The sequence below is a fragment of the Euwallacea fornicatus genome, chromosome 10 (genome assembly GCF_040115645.1).
Source record: "Euwallacea fornicatus isolate EFF26 chromosome 10, ASM4011564v1, whole genome shotgun sequence".
In the NCBI taxonomy this organism is placed as follows: Eukaryota; Metazoa; Arthropoda; class Insecta; order Coleoptera; family Curculionidae; genus Euwallacea; species Euwallacea fornicatus.
In genome coordinates this window covers 82,623-103,411 of record NC_089550.1, presented here as the reverse complement: position 1 = coordinate 103,411, position 20,789 = coordinate 82,623, and the positions used below count along the sequence as shown (strand labels likewise).

The 20,789-nt window shown below is 33.3% G+C and overlaps 1 protein-coding gene across 2 annotated transcripts; it reads right to left on the bottom strand.

Moving 5' to 3' along the window:
- Positions 1–488: 488 nt before the first annotated feature.
- On the bottom strand, positions 489–7,946 carry LOC136341553 (homeobox protein engrailed-1-B-like). Of its 2 annotated transcripts, XM_066286673.1 has the most exons (3): positions 7,738–7,946; positions 7,042–7,664; positions 489–1,586 (listed from the first exon to the last, which is right to left on the bottom strand). In XM_066286673.1, the coding sequence occupies exons 2-3, from the start codon at positions 7,598–7,600 to the stop codon at positions 1,258–1,260; spliced, it is 888 nt and encodes a 295-aa protein (XP_066142770.1). In that variant the 5' UTR covers positions 7,601–7,664; positions 7,738–7,946; the 3' UTR covers positions 489–1,257. The 2 variants fall into 2 exon arrangements, with proteins under 2 accessions (XP_066142770.1, XP_066142769.1); XM_066286672.1 differs by having other exon boundaries at positions 7,042–7,946.
- Between the last annotated feature and the right edge of the window lie 12,843 nt (positions 7,947–20,789).

Genomic DNA, 20,789 nt, shown 5'->3' with positions numbered 1-20,789 from the left:
ATGATCAATTTGTCACCGAAGCGTGAACAAGGGTTTTCCCCCGAGCTTTTAGTAAGGGTGATTGTTATTCTTTGTTTTAATTGAAAATATTACGCAATTTGCCAGTGGCCCCTTTTTTGAAGCATTATCCCGAAGTAAAACGAGTGAAATAATGGACAAACCACCTCAAACTTATAGAACATATTTAAACAAAAATATTCAATAAGTCATCGAAATCTATTTCCGAAAATCAAATAGATGGTAATAAAATCTCTTATCTTTTTATTGCACGGTTTTTCTTGGTTTATTGCACATAAGTCCACCTTTGGTCGCAGTATCGAATCGTCACAAAAAAATAAGCATGAGACTAAATTTTGGAAATCAAAAATTTAATAGTAAAGTATTAAAATAGCAAAGGTGAAGTTAAACAAAATATAAAGAATTGAAGGGATAGCGTTTAAAACGGTTATGCAGATTCAAATAAAACTTCTAGTCTATATAAAGGAAGAACAAAACTGTATTTCAGATCTATCCAATAACGGAATCTATATACAAAAACATTGCACTATAAGGATATTAAATAAATTCAGTCTACTATATATACATCATTATAATAGAACGTATCTATTTGTATATGAAACACCCTTTTCCTGCTACAAATTGCTTGTTAACAATTGCGTTTTACATTATCATTCCCATTGTTAAAAAAAGTTCCAGGAAATTTTCAATGGGTCCGAAAATATACAAATACATATTGAATAATATTTATAACACCGTAAAGCTTCTAATTCAGACATGGGTTTTAGTAATAATTACATAACAGTATTTGGCAATATACATTATATAGTTAATCCGTATTATGTACAGAAGTATTAAATATTTTGTAATACCAGAGATGAATACTGAATTAATTTCAAAAGACAATTTACAAAACCGTCATATATTGGTTATACATATACTTAGGAGGTATATAAATGGGGGATAAATTTGTTTTTAGATTACGTATTTACACACAACAATTTAGTATTAATAGTATATATATGAAGTAACGCTTCTTTATGCCCATTACTAAATGTTAGATTGTAAGTTAGTACCATTTTTAGGCATAAAAAGCTAAAATCAAAATTCTCTTCTTAAACTAAATTATTATATGAGATCACAAGGTTCTAAAATCAGGATTCTAATGTCGGACTAGGCATCTATACTCATCTCTTTGCAGATTCCAACATTAAACGTCTTTGCGTCCAACATTTAAAACTTAAAATAGCATCACCGTGTTTACCCACATAAAGGCATGTCATCCTCATCACAAGGGACTGTACTATGATTATACAGACCTTGTGCCATGAGTTGTAAAGCCAGAGGGTTCTTCTGTCCTGTGGATTTCTTAATCTTAGCTCTTTTATTTTGAAACCAAATTTTAATTTGAGCTTCATTGAGCCCCAACTCAGCGCTCAGCTTCTGACGCCTGCTTTCAGTCAAATAGCGATTTTCCGTAAATTCAGCTTTCAGTTTTGCCAATTGCGCACTAGAAAATGCAGTTCGCGGCCTTTTATCTTCGGCTTTGTTTGCAGTTTGAGGCTTCTTCATCCTTCTAGATCTGGGACCTAAAACAATAAGAGAATTGTTTATTAACAAAAGCAGTACTCAGCAATATTACGAGTAGCTACATTTAAATTTTAATACCACTTAAATCGTCAAAGCTCCTGCTCTCTCCAGATCTAACCCTATCGGATACAAACAGACATAAATCATGTCTCCAGCGTTTTAAGCCGGGTGCTAAATTCGTTCTACTTATAAGAAACCGGACAGATGGCGTGATAGCTATATGAATTTCGATGACGTGAACTGCCAATGGCCTTCTTTTTCTACTCGAGGGTGTTGCGAGGATGGATTTACTGTTTATAATATGGATTTAAGTTATTTATTTTTAGAGTCTGTCAGCGAATGTTGTTGTTTTGATTTGTTTTGTTTGTCATTTTGTGAAGTGGTAATTCGAAGGTGGAAGGTACATGAAGTTTGTTTTAAATTTCAAAATATGAGGTTGATATAAAAGTCAAGTTATTCCCTTTTGCCAAGAAAATGGTGTAAGTATGTAGAATAGACAAATTCTAGTAAGTATTTCAATAAATATTTCAATAAGTAAATCGTGAGTGAGACTATTGGATGTAGTGAATTTTCAATGGTTTTCTGAAAAAACTCTGAAACCAACCTGCCTTAACATTAAAAGTAAATTTTAAAATTTGAAATCAAACGGTGCAGCGAAATTTTCTATGTAAATTGAATTAAATTCCTTTGAAATATTTAAGATCAACGAAATTACCATGGTTAATTACACCCACGGTGTTTTAGAAGAAATTACAAACGATACTAGACGTCCAAGACTCCAAAAAATGTAGCATTGTGAAGGTGGTAAATTTTTTAGACGAGAAATTAGGGAAGTATGTTGATCGGATTTTGTATCAAACAACTCAAACGGTATTACAGGGTATTTACTGCTGCGATCAGGTTTAAAAGGAAACCATAACCGTTGGATTAGATTATCAAAGGATTGAAATAAAATAACCATATAGTTGAAGTAGTTGATTTTTAGGTGGTAATTTTCCAGATAAAAATTAGGTCAGATCTTGATGGAAAAAGCAAACTCAAAGTGTATTAAACAAGAATTGCTGCTTAAATCGTATTTAGGAGAAACTCAAGAGACTGATTAAGATTATGATTGTTAGAAAATATGAGTAAATAACAGAAAATTAACAGGGATTAATTTTCCAGAAGGGATACTGTCAGATTTTGGAACATCTAATTGATTAAATTTACAAGAAATTGAAGGCGATTAATTTTCTAAAATAAACTTATGATAATAAGGAAAATTATGATTAACTTTATGTGAAGGTTCCAATAGATTCAGCATCTTTATATTCGTATACGTTAAAATTACTGCCAAGTTCATCCTAACCGGGTATGTTTACTTGATCCATCCCTGCTCACGATTTTGGCGACCCCCCAGAAAACTACGTGTGCGACAAGCAACCTTTTTTATCAAAAATCAATCTTTTTGGCCGATCAAAGACATCCGTCAGCGAGGTACCACTTTCCTGGTGTTATTCGTTATGTTAATGACCCGAGATCAATCAGAGCCATTGTTCTACCTTTTAGGACCCGTTGATAATTAGGTAGCTACTGTATTATTCGGGTTCCATCTCGATAAGCCACTAGACCAGAAATTAAAATGACCTTAATTTGAAAGAAGTATTAATTCTGCTTGATAAAACAGACTAAGACAAAATTGTTAACATGGATGAAATAACTTTTAGCACAGCAGGAATGCGCCTATTTATGACCTAATGGAGTGAAATTTAATAGTTGAACTGGAGATTAAGTGTCTACTTTAAAACGTACCTACGTATCGGAAGAGCTTCTAATTAACTCTTCCCAAAACAAGAACTACGTTAAAAAAAACAGCTCGTATAATACCGATTATTATTTAAATCAATCAAACAAAACTCTTAACTGAGTCTTAAACCGCAAGAAAGTATCGTATTACCGGCTGCCCACAGCGTTCGACTTGTGTGGTCCCCCGTTTCAACCAGATTCAGATTCGTTTCATTTCCACATTGCGAAAGCGCGTTTACTCGATGCTGCCACTCGTTTAAGTCGGCTTTAAAATTGAATTGTAACGCCATCTATCCGATGTCGTGGGAAAATGCCAAAATTAACATCCGCGTTTGTTGGATATGGTGATTGCGCGAGATCGAACCTAATTGATTTTCAAAAATGTAATTTGCAACTGGTTTTTTTGGCAATTCCTGACTCATCTTGTATTTAATGTGATACTAATTTGTGACCTGTTTATAAATATGTATTAAAATGTTAAAAATTTACTTCAATGATTTGACTCTAACTGTCGTAGTACGCGGGAATATGATTTGAAAAGTAGTCTCAGACCTCCCGACTTTCTTGAAGACATTCGAGATTTGCGTTTAAGCTAAAGCTAATTTTGTCTCTTGGGAGAAGTAGACCTGGGAACGAACCTGGAATGGTTTTTAAACCGGACAATTTGCAACTGATTTTCTACTTACTATGGCTTCATCTCGTATAATATAATGTGACGGTAATATTTGATCTCCCTATAACTGTGTGTCACTAAAAAAAGACGCTTCGAAAATTCAATAACACTCGGAAAGTACGTGAGAGTAAGAGTTGGTTCTGATCTGAAACTAATTTTATTCCTTGGGCGGAACAGCTGTAGGTGTGTAGGAACCCAATTGAGAGGGTTGTAAAGTGCGGATAATTTACTAGTAGTTTTTTACTACTGCCTATGTGGATCATTAAGATATCAACATATCGAATATTCCATGTTAAAGACTCGAATCCAAAAATTAAACAACAAATTATCAATCACCAATCAATATGAAATGTGAAAAAATGCTTCGTACGAATATTGCTTCAAAATTAGTTCGCAGGGGGTTTCTCATTTGAAGACATTTGAGAATAGGGCTTAATCTGAAGTGAATTTTGAAATTTGATTTAAACTACAAGATGGTACGTGAGAATACCACATAGAAGATTGTTAATCGGGCCCAATTCACATAACTTTTTAAGCCAAATTAAGAATTGGAACCCCTGTAGGAATCATAACTCTACTAAGTTTATTCCCTGATAACTGTAGATTAAAAATTTAACATTTATACTTCAAGATGTCGAAAATATTAGAATTATTATAGTGGAACCAGCCACGAACTAACATATCATATGAATTTATGATGACGAAAAAAAGCATTTTCTTTACAATAATCGTGCTCGCAAACCTATGGGGAGACTCGCCCCAATTCGTAATCTGATGTTTAGCTTTTGAACATCGAGTGTTAAACCCTCCTCGTTCTATACTTAACGTTCTTTCTCTTACCTATGTTTTCAGCCAATTTCTGCTAAGTACTTACTCGTCTATTTGTTAAAACAATAATAATCCTAGAAAATTAGCTGCCAATCTACTGCTGCTCCGATTATATTACCGAGAAATTACAGGTAATTTACCCATTCATTGTGTAGCATTTATTTAAGTAGCACCAATTAATTTCAGCAAATGGGCTGGGCTCGCCTGATGTAGTTTGATTTTAATTGTGATAATTATTTATCGACCTCATCAAATCCATTAGCTGCAATTGAAAATGATATAGAACCATGGCTAATGGGTTGATTAAGTTGGAAATGGCTAACGACGAATGCGGAAATCAAAGCAGATTGGACAGAAATGCATGGACATATTACCGGTGATACCCGCTTTGAAATTGCTGTTATCTGGTACTTCGATGGGTTGTCCTCAAAAATTCAAATAACAGAAATCAGTAGCCAAATTTTCCAAGCCAAACTAGCTAAAGCTAATGGATATTTGTTCGCATATTGATTGTGATGATCTTATTTTAATGTCATAGTGCAGTTTTAAAATGTCCTTAATCAAGAAGATTAGTATCGGGTAGAGGACAATAGCAAAACCCTGCGTTTGAAAGAATAATATTTCAGTAGCTATTTCAATTTCTATCAAAGCCTTTTTCCATTGCAAAACAGGTACGTTAAGTCAAACACAATACAAGCACCCGGAACCCACTGTATTGTGTTTGAATTCGCCACCCTCTGTTCGAGGTATAAGGACAATAAAACGCCCGACGAAATTGCGGCCAAAATCTTTAATTTCTCTTTAGAAGAAATAGAAATTTACCCTTTACCAGATGCCATATCCCCCAGTCAATTGAATCAGAATGTTTTCTGGCAATTATGCATTTTTTTTTTAAATATTTCTATTCATAATGGAAATAGTTTTAATGCAACAATAATTTTTGATATAATGAGGAACTAGGTGGATTAAAAGCTTGTGTTACTATTACTGAAGGAAAAGTGATTTTAGTCTATGTAATATTCGAGCAAAAAAATTTTAAGATTTTTATGCACAAGCTTGAAAAGAGGTTTTTATCTCGAACAATATGCCAAAAACGCTTTGTGGATGAAACACATGATATTCAAGTTTCATTGATACACCACAGGTTTTCGATAAAAAGTAAAACTTTTAAAAATTATTTCTTCAATATGGTATCAAAACGCTCGGTTCAATTTTTCCTCGTCTGCATCGCTTTCGAATATAGGTATTTTCAATATGCATTAATTACTTAAGTATCGGAAATGATTGACAAAAACTTTTACTGACAGTTCATTCTTTAATCTCACCATTAACATGATAATCTGGAGCAGCTCTAGCTACATTCAAGATATACATATATGTACGTATTCAAACATTCAATATTATAATCAAAGTAAAAAAGATTTGCAATAAGCAATGGTTTCAAATCTTTCGCTAGTGAGACGGTTAGGGAGAAGCAATTATCAACCATTTTAAAATTTTCGGTTTTTTAAAAAACTAATATTTGAAGACTACGTTTTCACAATTTTTGGACAGCTATAACCTAGGAGAAAATGCAAATTTTCGTAGCATAGAAACATTATCAATCCTTGCTTTCATCGTGAAATAGTATATTTCGAACATTAACATAATCAATTATTATCATTGATAACCAACCAGCGACTTACCATTAATTTGTCAATATAAGCCTATATAATAAGAGCTTATCTCCTTATTTCGAACACTGTAGTACATGTATTATTTTTTCATTTATTCAGCAAATTAACTACAACTATTATGACATTTATAACATACGGCTGATAAAGTTCAAAATTGAAAACGTAAAAAAGGATAAAAATAGAAAAAATTTATAAACGAAGAGGGGAAATCAAAAAAAATCTTTTAATCTGCTTATTTCCAGTTTGCCTCTAAGCAATGCATTACTAAATTAACCGAAGTATTTTTTATAGGTTAAAAACATTATTTTATTTACTGATATTTTTTGCCAATAACTATATTAACCAGTAATACGCGAGTAACAATTTGCAAATCGAATCAATTTAGCAGTTTTCAACCTACGACATGGTTACTGAATGAAGGTTTGTGAACCATTAACCACCGTAATATTACGTAAATTTCACTGCCTAAATAAATAACAACTGCAAACTTACCAGAACTGGGTCTATCAGAGTATCTAGTACAGTAGACCCATGCGGGCCACATCTTCGGCACATTACCCTCATCCTTCTTCATCTCATCATTGGTGAGTAGGCCAGGACTCTTCACTGGAGAACTTCGACCTCCTCTGGACATTAAGCTACCTCCACTGCTAGTACTGCCCGAAGGGGACAGCAAACTGGAACTTGTAGATCCAATTTGGGAAACTGCCTGACACAGCGATCCTAAAGGAGCCACCCCGAACAGCTTTTTACTATTCTGTGATTGATTACTGCTGGACACCACCTCATAGGGCCTAAAGCTGATTCTCGAGGATGTCTTTGTCTTTATTACAGCATTCTTGCCAAAATCTGGTTGGAGGATGTTTCTTATCGAGTATTTTAAAGTATGGATCACCGGCTCGTTGCTGGGTGGAGGTGAGACACTTGAGGCCACACTGTCTATAGGGGAAGGAGTGCGGTAGCTCACAGGAGAATCCCTGTCGCATTCTCGCTTAGGGCTCGGAAGGGCAAAAGACGTTATCCTGAAGAAGGACCTCTCCGGGTGTTCCATTTTAGGGACTAGCAATTTGGGCGAAGCCGGTTCTGATCTAGGACTGTACAATCGACAGTCCTGACTATTCGAAATGGTCATGCAAGTAAAGGGCGACGTTCTGGAACTTTCAGGAGAATTGGGTGTATTAAAGTTACCTCCACACTCGCTGGTGCAAGGACTGGTTGCAGTATTCGGGCTCGATCTATCTTCAAAAGCCATATTCAGCTCCAGCACTAAAGTTCCAATCACGCACGAGAGTATAAAAAGACTCACTAAATCCCCTTAACTCTACATGGCACTCTTGAGTGACACTTGACTCTGGGCAACGCGAGTGAGTGTTTACCAGCAAAACGGATCTGTCAAACTGAAGTGAGATTTCAAAATAGTCATCTTTATTACTGGGACACTCTGTGATCGGCACGCCCCGCCCACCAAGGCATGCGCTCAACTTCGAACTCTCTGTATTTCGGGCGGCTCACTCGTTTGCACTCAGCTTGTGCGGGGGGCGGTGCGCGTCCCCCCTAGCTCGCTCTCTCTTGTTGGGCGGATGTATCCCGTCCTTGTTCTCTTGGCAGGTTGATGCAGTATGGCTGTGTTTGTTTTGCCGAGTTCTGTTAATTTGATGGTTTTTTGGACGCTGAGGATGTAACTTGTGCTAATGAAGGTGTTCGGTTGATTGTTTTGAATTTTTGCATCGGGAGCTTGTAACGGAAAAGGGATTTTGGAGTTTTTGAATGAAGTTTAATTTGTCTGGCTGAATTTACACCACTTGTTTCTGTCCGAGGTTGGGAAACAAGACTCTCGAATTAAGGTGATTCGGTCCCTGATCAAGACTCAGAGTTCACAAGCCACTGACAGATCTCTAGGAGAAAAAGAATCCGGACTTCTAAACGAGAGGTTCGATTCGGGCAACCTCCGGGAGAGTATGAATGACCTACCCTGATCATTCAATTATTCAAATCGACCTTGACTTTTTTTACAGATATGAAATGTTTATACGAGTACATCGTAGGCAATATTCCTATATACTTCCCACTCTTTACTTTTGGATTTCAAGTTTGGATTCCCACATCCGTAAAATTATACTCTTTCTTAGATCTTAATGACTGTTGTGTATATATTAATAATATATATAATTATAATATATTATATATGTTAAGTCTGTTTTTGTTAGTTTCATTTTTCGGTTGATTGGTTTTAATTGTGACTATGGATTTAAGAAGATGTATCAGTAACTAGATAATTAACCCTCGTTTCATTATACAAATTATTTCACCAATGTCGCAAACTTTAAAATTCTGTTTCCGTTATTGTGATAATTCGGCATTGTTGCATATTCTTACACCTCACAGATTAATAAATTATCAAGAAATAAACATTAATTTAGCAATAAATAGCCAGAAATGGAAGTGCTTAGTCGACAACTTAAGATAACATTAGTACTTTTTAAATCATGACTTATGAAGACATACATGAACATTTTCTTGTATTGAAAAGAATGCAGCTTTGCACAGATGTGTGTATCAGACTATAAAAAATTTATTACCTAAAGCAGGTGCTTGAATACACTTTAATCACCTCAAACTGCCTTGTAAAACCGATAACAGCATATATTCTACTTCACCTCGTGCCTTCCACATTTTTTACTGTACTAATGATATGGTTCCAATATAAGTACCACCTATTTCACATAAAAATTATAGATTGATTATTTTTAAAATGACAAGAATTCTATGGTCTGTAATGTCCCAAAGATATTTAATTTCATTTATACAAATGAATTACTGAATTATTTATTTCAAATTAAACCTTTCCTCTTTCATACTGCCAGCTGCCTTATTTAGTATGCATCAAATATAATTTTGAAGAAAATCTAGCATAGAATATGAACAAAATTTTAAAAATCTCCAAAAAGAAAAAGCACAACTCTAGAAATATTGTTAGACTCTTCTTAACTAAACCAGGAATTTGAAATTGGATAGGTACACACTAAGCAATGATTTCATCATTTTTTCGTTCTGTATTTTTCTTTTGTATGATTTCATCACATAATTCATTTATATTTTATGATATCATGTTTTCAAAAATCTGACTGCTTATGTTAAACCTTTAATAAATGACTTGCACCTTTATAATATCCCATGACAATTTTACGAGCGATTATTTAAACGGTTTTGAATGGACTTTTTTTGTGGTATAGGCAACCGCATTTGAGGACACTCTGTATATAGCAAAAGAATCTAACAATACAGTGAGAAGAATATCTATTGTAAAAGTGGGACATCGAAAAAGATACTACGAAGAAAAAATGTGTTTTCGGTTGAATCCGATGAAACGTCTGCAATGGACCCAGAATTCTTACATATTCAGAATGTACTTATCACTAAAAAATCTTCATACAGGACATATATAATAATTCTCCAGCTCTTATATTGTTGATTGAGATCTTTCTGTGAGCGCTAGAAAAAAAATTAATGCGACAATTTTTTTTTCGCTATAAAAGTAGCAAGTTAAAAATAGCAAGTTTTTATCCATGAATGTACGGATCGCTTTATCATTAGCAAGCACTAAATAATATTTTAACGTTACAATATTCGAGAAGTAAATTTTTTTGGGTTACTATGTCTTATTATATTAACAAAATGCGCTAGGCCATGATAATAAAATTAAAGAGACGGAAGTTAAATTATAAGAAAAATGTTAAACATTACAGTATTAAACAACTCAGGCGTTGTTTTAAATACAACCCTGTACAATAATTTTTATACAGGATTGTATAAAAATGCAGTTTTACGTCGTCTCAGTAAAAAAAATTCGGCAGGGAGGAGTTCACAAATGTTTCTGCATTAAAGCCTTTAAGTTCATTATGTTTTTCTCTAATTTTTAAATATGTTACATTATTTTAGATTTTCGCATCTATTTGCATTTTAACCATGTTGCGCATTGATCGCGTATAATGAACTTTTTATTTTAAAATGTAATAATAATTATCTGATATTGGTAAATTTTAATTACACTCATTACTAACATACCTATCAAAAGTATTCTCCTTAAAAGAAAAGAAAAATCATTGAGGACAACAAGACTACCACAAAATTTTACTACACAGGAATTGTTAAGAGTGTCAAATATGGATACATTTTAAATATTCAATAATTGAATAATAATTTCCACATGACTTTGGTTCTATAAATATTAGACATGAGGTAATAATTGGAACCATGGCCCATTTTTCTTTTTTCGAATTGACATTAAATGTTTAAGTGGAACCTGTAACACATTCGGATGTTATGAACAAACTGATTACTTTATTTTTAACTACGCTAATGAAATTAGATAGGTTTCATGGCACGTAAAAAGAAATTTTATCATCAATAAATATATACCATGGTTGCTGGAATAATCAAAAACTGCAGCTCGTGATTTACCAAGTCATAGAGAATTATTAAGAATTCTTACATTAAAGCTGTCCATTCCAACTAATGGTACTGTCATCATAGTTGATAGAGATTCCATTCTCATGATAGAGATTCAAGCTAGTTCTAAAAATAAAATATTGTTTCCAGCTTTTTTCAGTTTTACCCATTACTTTTCGGAGTTATAGTAAAATTATATTTTGTATCCATGATAACAAATTAATAAATGGTATTCTTTCTAAAGACAAAAAAATACACGTGTCGTGATAATTAAATTTGTGTTTTTATCGTTAAAACTGTCTGATTATACCAGTTGTTTCTTATTAAAACTATTTTCCTAAGCTAATGAAATAGTACGGTACTAAATACCAAGACACCTGTTATATATTTTTAAAGCATTAGTAACACGAAAGTGTCATGACCAGTAATAGATCTAACATATTCACTGTTGGTACAGTGATTAGCTAGAATTGCCCAATATATGAATTGCATTTTGCTTCGCACTAATTAGTTACATTATTATTCAATATTTTTAAGTCAAATTAAAAATAAATATACGGTACGCAATATACACACACACGTACGGTAAAAAAATTTGCGGTATACATGCAAGTTACTACTGCTGCCTTTGTTTATCATAGGTAAACGATGTGGTAAAAATATTCAGAGCACATTTACAACCAGAGTAACTAGAATCTATCAGTTTAAGGGTGAAATTGTAAAGCGTTGCCCCTCCACGGGCACCTCGATGTTCATCTCGCCATCACTCGATTGTAATTCAACTTAAGTATTCACTGAGTGTCAACCCTCGCCCCTCATATCGCCGTAAAATGAGGAACAAAATATTTTGTTTTCCAACAATGATGTGCTTAAAACTTGTTCTGTGATTGGTTCTCCCAACCGCCCGTTTCCTCCATTCAGCAACAGCGCACATTGCATTCAATCAGCAGTACCCCATATGTTCGACCCGATAGAACGATCCAATACACGTTAAAGTAAAGGAACGAAATGTGTGGTATTGTTTAAGGGACTAGACTAAATTTAACAGAAACATAGTATAGTTAATAAAAGTTTTCATATCAAGGTATTGGGCGGGTCACTATCACCATCTTAATCACACAAAATTGTTACTACCTCTCTGTTTGTAAGAAACTATACCATGAATTACGATAACTGGCGATGTTCAATTCTTGGCGAGATGAATGGCGAAATGAACATCGAGGTACCCAGAGAGGGACAATGCTTCACTATGTTTTTACCATAAATCAAGAGGTTTCTATAAACATTTTTAAATTTTGAATACTTTTTAATTAGCAAATAGGAATGAACTGTTTGGGATATTTCATTCTGGGAAATATGAGTTCTGCTGGAAACTATTAATTGTGTCACTAAATAATTTTTTTTAGTTGATAAGGAATAATTCATTATTCAAATATGAAGGCCTCTCTATTCAGCAGTGCAGAAAATAAATACTGTTATTCAAGTTTAAAACATTTTGTTACCTGAATGTTCGAGAAAATAATCTATAAACCAAAAAAATTAATACTAAAGGTATATACATATGCATACCAAAAACAACAGGAAATTAAATTACATTAATGATATTCCTATCTATTCATTTGAGACGGTGATTTAATAAAATTTCTTGTTTCATAGGATTAATTTTTATTTTATATATGGCTAGCTTTTCTAACCGAAGGATTTTTTTGCAAAATTATATTCAAATCAATTCGATATATATGAAAAGTATTGATAATTACACACTACGTCCCGTGGTGGCATGAACTAAAAGTATCACACGCACACGGGAAAATTCTATTTTCCAAATTCATTATAAAATAAACTCTTCTAATGTCAGAGTACTCCTAAATATTTACAGAGTGACTCACTGAATATACAGAGTACAATGAGAAAAGAAATATTTTGATTACATTTAAAGTTATTGTTCAGTTAGACTTTTGACAAAGATTGAACATTTTATTTAAAACAAAGAAAAAATTAGACAACAAGTAGCAAGTAGAAAATAACTGATTAGTCGCTTAAATAAGTATCATTCCGATACAATTTAAATCCATATATCCCAACAACACGAGCTAAGCTACTGGATACTTTCCTGAACCTATTTATCATATTATAATTCAATAATTGCAGCGTACCGTGTCGGATGTACTGCTTGCACTGATAGCATCTGTACAAAACTGGTACTAGAGTACTACCCATATAATAATATAAGTATAGGTTTTCTGAATTACCGACGTGCGAAGATAAAATCTCGCCAGTATTAACAATTCAATTAACGTGCCAATAAAGGGAGACAGACAATTAATCGCTTTTATAAGCGTAAATTATCATAAGTATATTTTAAGTGTAATAAATTGGTATTAAAGATGTACTTGTCCATTATTTTTTGTTTATTATTGAACAATTTGATCAACATTTTATTAAGTATACGTAACTAAATATAATTATTACAGGTCAATAATGTAATATTAATCCATAATTTTGAATAGTAATTGCATACCTTTCGTTTTTGGAATCGGTACCACCTTTAAACAACTTAAATTTCAAAATTTTTAATTGTCAAATAATTTCTACCTCTTATTTGCAAGCAACAGGCGAAAATTCCTAATCTGTATTGAAGGATACCACACACCAATCTGATTCACTGGAAGTTATCTCAGCACCAGTACCATCCATTAACCTACAATAATTAGTAATAGTACTACACTGTAATAGTGCTGCACTGTCTAATTATAAATCCCGATAGTTATGTGTATTTGTATGTTGTGAACGTCCGATTGAAAAAAGTTCCAGAGCGATACCAGGTACCGCCCATGCAGATATATTCAATTACCAGTCCAGTTGAGATTAAATCGCGTCCATTAACGATTCAATAGCGGAGTTGTAAACAGTCAGAAAACTGTCAATTAGACTCACAGATTGATAAAACCATTATGCGGGTCGCTCTAAACCCCCTCATTATGCGATACGCGGACGATACCTACTTATGTTATCATATTGAATTACAGCGTTGCCACGCCTTCGCACCGTACAAAACACACAACACGTCTTCATTCTCGACAGATGTCCCCTACTCTCATCTCGGAGCTTGGCCAATGAGGACAGCAGAGCATTGACGTCAACGCCTTGCGACGTGTGAGGTAGACGAAGACAGAAATCGAATGAGGAGATAAGAGTTAAACGGTTACGTTTACATCGACGACGTTAAATCGCCTGCCTTGCATTCAGGTAAATTTTTAAGTTTGGAAATGGAAATGATTCCTAGTAAGAATTAGTACGTAGCAGTCTTATTTAATATAGATTGATCTTCATGCTTTTTACTTCATTCAGAACATTTATATTCATATTAAAATTTTCATTACCCAGACGTATTCTGTGTAACTGATCTTTTATCTTTTCTGAATTTCGTATGATATTTATTGAAGAAACAAGCATATTTAACACTTTCATTGCAGTCCAGCTAATTTTACAGGATATTCCCATCAGGCTACCCACAAGAGCAGATCATAAGACTCCAAAATCGGCATCAGTGCGTGAAATTTAAACACGGAGTTTTAGTTTACACCAAAATTGATACATATTTTATATATTTTTTACGCCACAGCGATCATATTAAGTAGACATCTTTGATCTTGTCTCCAATTCGCCTTGATTTGCATTATTTTCAAAACCCATGGAAAGGGTATTTCTATCTATTGTACTAACCTTGATAAATTTTAAAACAACCAACGGTCGTACAAAATTGTCAAAAAGATAAATGTAATATAATGTCTAACACACAAAATCTTCAACGCGATTCGAGGAGGCTTAAAAGCTACTAGAATAACTTGATCGAAAAAAATCTCTCAAACTCGAACAAAAGTCTTCTATCCTTTTTTGATCTTTCTGTTTTTCTCTTGTCTGCATCAACAAGTCATTTTTTTATTCAAGCTTTTTTAAACTTTTATAAATCTGTTACAATTCTACTATAAAATAGCTCGGAAAAAAGCCTAAAAACCCTGTAAACTATTTTCATTATTAGGTTTTCTATTTATTTTTACTGTGAAATCTACCATAAAATATCTCATACCAAAACTGTTTCATCATAAAGGAAGATTTATTTTTTTATAATTTTATCTGCATTAAAATAAGTTTTTCTAAATATTTTTTTATTTATAACAAACTATGCTTTTAAGTGGTGTCTCGAAACGCGTTTCATAGAAAAAATGAATACGGAGATTTTTCGAAAAGTAGTATAATTTGGTAAGAAATTTGAAATATCAGCTTTTAATTATTTGTTCAATCAAACTCTGGCTTTCATAATATAAGTTATGTATTATACAACTGTACCAAGACTGATATGAACCCATTTTACAAAAATGTTATAATTTTCTATAAAAAAGATTGTGAGTTGAAATGCAACATTTTAAACCGATTTCTCGATAATGTGAACAGATCAAAATTATGATCAATTGAATTGATTGTGATGGTCCAAGAAAGTAACTTCTTATAATTCAAACCAAAAAGAGAATCGAGCAAATTTGAAGAAACGTTCCCATACTCTGCCCCTTTCTAATTGATTTTTAACGCAACTCACTATTTTTAGACAAAGCGTTGACATGTTTCTTATATGCTCTTGTATCCGAAACCACAACCTGACACAAACAATACTCAAAGCTGTTTGAAAAGTTCTTAAAACGGCTTAGTTTCAGTGGATTTACGTTCAATTTAGTAGAGTTCCTATATTCTAGCATTGTGTTTAAGGTAAATAGCCCAAGTTGAGACCCAATGGTTTTTATTTAGACCTGATTTGACTCGCAGTAGTTGACGAATAGGAACAGATAGAAATGTCGCTTTATTTCCAGAAGAATAGTCTAATTGAGTTAGCTGTTTTAACTGAAATTCCCAGTTATTTAGTTTTTGGACAGTAAGCACAGGCGGTTTATTTGCAAAGTATATATTGCTTAACCTGTTAGGAACAGTTGTAAAAGAAAATGAGTTAATGTCTACAAGTTTTATTATTTATATATTTTATGAAACCATATTTTAATCCTAGAAATGTAGAACACTTCTTCAATCTTATACGACATAAGACATAATAAATCTCCGACCTCTTTCCTTCAGTGATTTCCCTCCTACTGGGTTCTTTTCACTTAAATGTCTGGTAATTTTGCCTTCTCACCTTGAAGGCTACCTTTGTTTTTAAACGTAAACGATCTGAAACAGGGACGATTTAAAAGAACCCAGACCCTTTTAAGCCCTTAATACCGTTATTTCCATTGTGTCTGACAGTTTGCGGTTTTACACACAACGCTGCATTCATAAACACGTCAAGTTGGTCCAAACAAATAGAGGCGCGTTAAAAATCAATTTACAGGTGACAAAATGGTGCCAACATGATTTTCGATGTATTTTCAGTTTAGAGAACGATTTTTTTAGTTCTCGGAAAGTTTAATTTGTGGAACGCTCTCAATGACGTCTTGATAGACAACTTTAAATAATGTTTTTGTGATTTTATGGTTTGCACTTTTAGTAAATTTTCCATGGGCGCAGTTGTATACATATTTAAATTAAAACCACTAAAAATTTACGATATTTTTGGTATTATGTCCCTTTTGAGAATGTATTAGATTCGTAAAGAAAAAAATATTTTTTAAATTAATATTTACCCTCACCTTGGACTTATAACCACCGTCCCAGCGAACGAGGAGCACATGTTTAAACATGTATTGCACGAAGGAAGTATATATAAAAATAATATATTAATAATGAGGAGATCATGTTCTAGTACCATGATAATTTGTAATATTCTTATATTAATGCCAGTAACAATTATAGTAGCAGCGGCAACCACACCAACAGGGTTTAATTATGAAAGTCACTAATTGGCCGATATCCTTGCAATTTACCGTAACTTCATTGAGCTTAAATATCAATATCCGATGAGTTTCAGTTTTTGCCGCATATCTATTGGCGAATATGTTAATGATTACATTTTTTGCTGTTCGTTAGTAGTAAAAGTCCGGAAAATAGTAGACACTTTTCATTTTAACGTCATAAAATAGTGAAAAGTTCAAATCCTTTGTTGGTGATCACTACGCATAATCGAGGTGGAGCAGATAAGATTTTACCATTTCATATAATTTATATACCTTTTAAGTTTAATTATTTGTTACATTTTAGTGAAACAAGGAAAATGCTTAAAAACAGTATTTATTTAATTTCTTTTCGGAAAGTTATTCGGGTTATCTTTATCTGCATGTGAACTTTGATATTTTGGTTTACATATGTTACTTCGAGACGTAAAAATCTACTTGATTTGCGTAACCCGCGGGTACACTGGCAGATACTTAGGAAAATTTTTGCCAAAATGGAAGAAACGTACATAACAGCACAAATTTATTATTTTATGAAATAAAATCTTGTACAAAAATAATACTTATGCTAACCATTATTAAAGTAGTCTTTTTTTTTGTTTACGTTTTTTAACTAATTTTTCAGAATAATAAAAAATAGTCGCATATAGTTCTTCAAAGGGCTCAAAAGCCATGAGTTACATGGATTCTATATGAATTTTTTCGTTTCAAGTTTTAAAATAATTATGTCTTTATAATAGGATCCTAAAAATATATTTAAAACAAGAAATGTTTACATGTTTTCTTTTTTTTTATAATATAATATGTTATATTTTGTTCGCCCACATCACGAAACATTCTCTCCGAATTTTCTATTCGCATACAGCAAAGTGTGGGTGAGTTTACCTTTCAGTATTGACTATGGTAAAGATACTATCGCACTCATTAAAAAAAAGTTTATTCAGCAAAAAACAGCTCATATTACAATTTTCATATAGGATTCCAGTTTTGGGTCGTAACTTTTCTCACACGGAGATCAATCTTTCGAGAGAATCAGGGATGAAGTGAGACAAAAGTTAAATATGAGTTACTAATAACGTTTATTAGCATCAGCTCAGTTTGATATTCATTAAAAACATCCAGATATCAGACTACTTTCTGGTAATCATCATCCCTAAATGTTGACACACAATGATAATAGTCGATTACAGAGAATGGATCCGCTTCCAGATATGTTTAGAGATACCAGTTGGAAATACCTCCAAATATCTCGCCGTAGCCTCTCGTAAGCTCATTGGTTAGGGATGGTAGATTAGATAGCCTTCCTCAGAGGTTTCAAAAAGAAATAAGTACTTAGTAGATTATCGATTATTAAAACTCCATTAATTTTACGATTTAGGTATATAATGGATATGATGTTGAAATCAAGGAGAAACAAGAAAATTTTGTTCACCTTCGGAAATTTTTGGTTTTAGTAAAGAAGATGTTAATCTGATGGCTTTTCTGAAGTACGAAGTCGTTGGATATAGAAGTTATGATATTTAGTAGTTAGCATATTTAAATGCCACCCATCCTCAAATATATTGATATTACTACAGACTTTAATGGTTTAAACCACCTTTTTTTTCTTTGTAAAGCCTCCAACTCTTCCTATGAAATAGTGCATTTTCACAGTCTTCATTGAGAAAAAGGCTAAGTAATGGACCATTCGTTTTTTTCAAGTACACTAAAAATACTCACACTTGGAGCCTTTTTAATCAACATATATGGACCTAATTATTGTATCAATTACTATCGAAAATTTCGTAGTAACGATAATTATAATTATGCCCCCCTCACTGAATTCAGTAAAATCCAATAAACAAAATAAATAATACTCCTTACATCAAAAATTGTTAGAAAATACATTTTTCATAGAGTTTTTCCTTCATGTTTTATCCTTTTGTTATTTTACTCTTTCATTTTCGATAAGAGAAAGAAGTGATAAAAGTGTTTAACATTGTCTGCTAAGTCAGAGGGAAAAAGTTTGTTATCAAACAATTGCAATTTTGAAAAATCCTCTTAGTTAATTTCCAAAGAAAAAACTACGTATATAATGGCCTCTCAGCCCGATACAACAAAATTAGCTCCATCAATTCTATTAAGTGGATTCCCACTTCGCACATCGGTTATTTTATCCCGATAGAGTTTTTGTCGTTCACCACTCCTTGTATTATTAGGGTGAAAGCATCAGAGGCGTAGAAATTTTTAACCAAGGAAACAGCCCCAAAACCAAATCACTTTTGCAATCAATATAGAAATATATGCAACGTTTAGCCTACATGAATACAATTTCAGCTCACATTGTACACTTTTTGCCGTCTGATGATCTTCACAGCCTGCAGGGAACTATTTTTAATTGTATTTTTTCACTTTGTTTCTACGCCACTGGCGAGCTTCTCCCTCAACGTTAATAATATTTAAGCCCCACTTACTTTGGAAATAATCAAGAATCCGTACAACCTTATATCGATTGATCGGGCAGCCCCTGGATAGGCCAAGGGGTGGAGGAGAGGGCGAAATCTGACACCTTGAGGGTGAGAAATTCAATTTTCTACATCAGTTGTAAATAAAATTGCGCACGAGTGATCGGGTCGGGCGAAAAATCGAACATCAATTTAGGGATCCGCTCCAGCAGCAACCATAATACAGAGACTAATTGAAAAAAAAATCATGTGGTATAGTATGCAAGGATAGTATGCAATATATGCAGTATATGCAGTTCTCAGGCCTGATGGGAGAGGCAATCACATGTAACGAGAACGTGGCGTAATTCATTGCAGATATTCAGGATCCTACTGAGAAGTTTAAATAGCCAAGCAAATAATCCGCCCATTAGGTGCCACATAAAAGGCCTCATATCTACATAACTATAAGATATACTAAAGAGTGAATTTATCCTTGTGCAGCGGCGAGATAAGCATCTTCGATGCTAATGGTGTTGCTTCGGGACCACGTTCAATTTACCACACACGAAGAACCAGCCGCGACCTTACCACGACGATTTGTCATTCCTCTTTAAATGGGCAAAAATGTTTGTATTCTGTCGCATTACCAGTCGCTATTTGCACAATAATTGAAATTTTACCACAACGCAATTTACTATTTTATGAAGGTAGCAATTTTTCTCATAGATTCATTCTTTCGCTCAGATGAAGTTTCTTCAAACCCGTATGTTCTCAAAGATTCGCCGATCGTATTGATTTATTTATCCCTAAAAGTCAAAATACATTGGCAAAGCCTCTTCAAAATTTATTCTTCCGTTAATAAATCTTCTTCCTTTGTCGACTTAGGTGGCCTCTAGGTGCGATATTCAGTTGCTTGTACGTATTGTCATCGAAGGTGACTCCCCCGCAGTGGTCTCGGTAACTTTTTTCTTGTCATTGTGAATGACCGAAACGTTTCATGACCCTGTATGGTACAGGTTAAAGCAAGGTAGTTCTGGCGTTTAGGAATTAGATTTATCGTGCGATTGGTGCGAATTGGCGCATAGTAAATTGGATTATTCACTTGATTTTGTGGTGTTTTTTCATTCAATTTATAGCATGTTAATCCTTGTTTCAAGAGCGTGTTTTGACAGATAGGATCGAGGCTGCTTCGTCATTAAGTGAACTATCAATCATTCAGAAAATGCATGCAGTAGGATAAGATAATTTCATGGTAGTTAATGCGTAAATGAATTTTTATACTCGGCCTGCAGTTTTATAAAAATGGTTAAGTTTTTTCTAAAAATGTAATGTACTTTGATGCGTGACATGCCTGCCTAAGAAATAGTGTAAAGAGGTGCATATAGAAGTAAATAAATATATCGAGGGTTATTCAAGCAAATGTTCTCAAATTCATTTCCTAATTTTACATATTACCTTCTTTTCCAATAAAACATGATTTAAACATCCC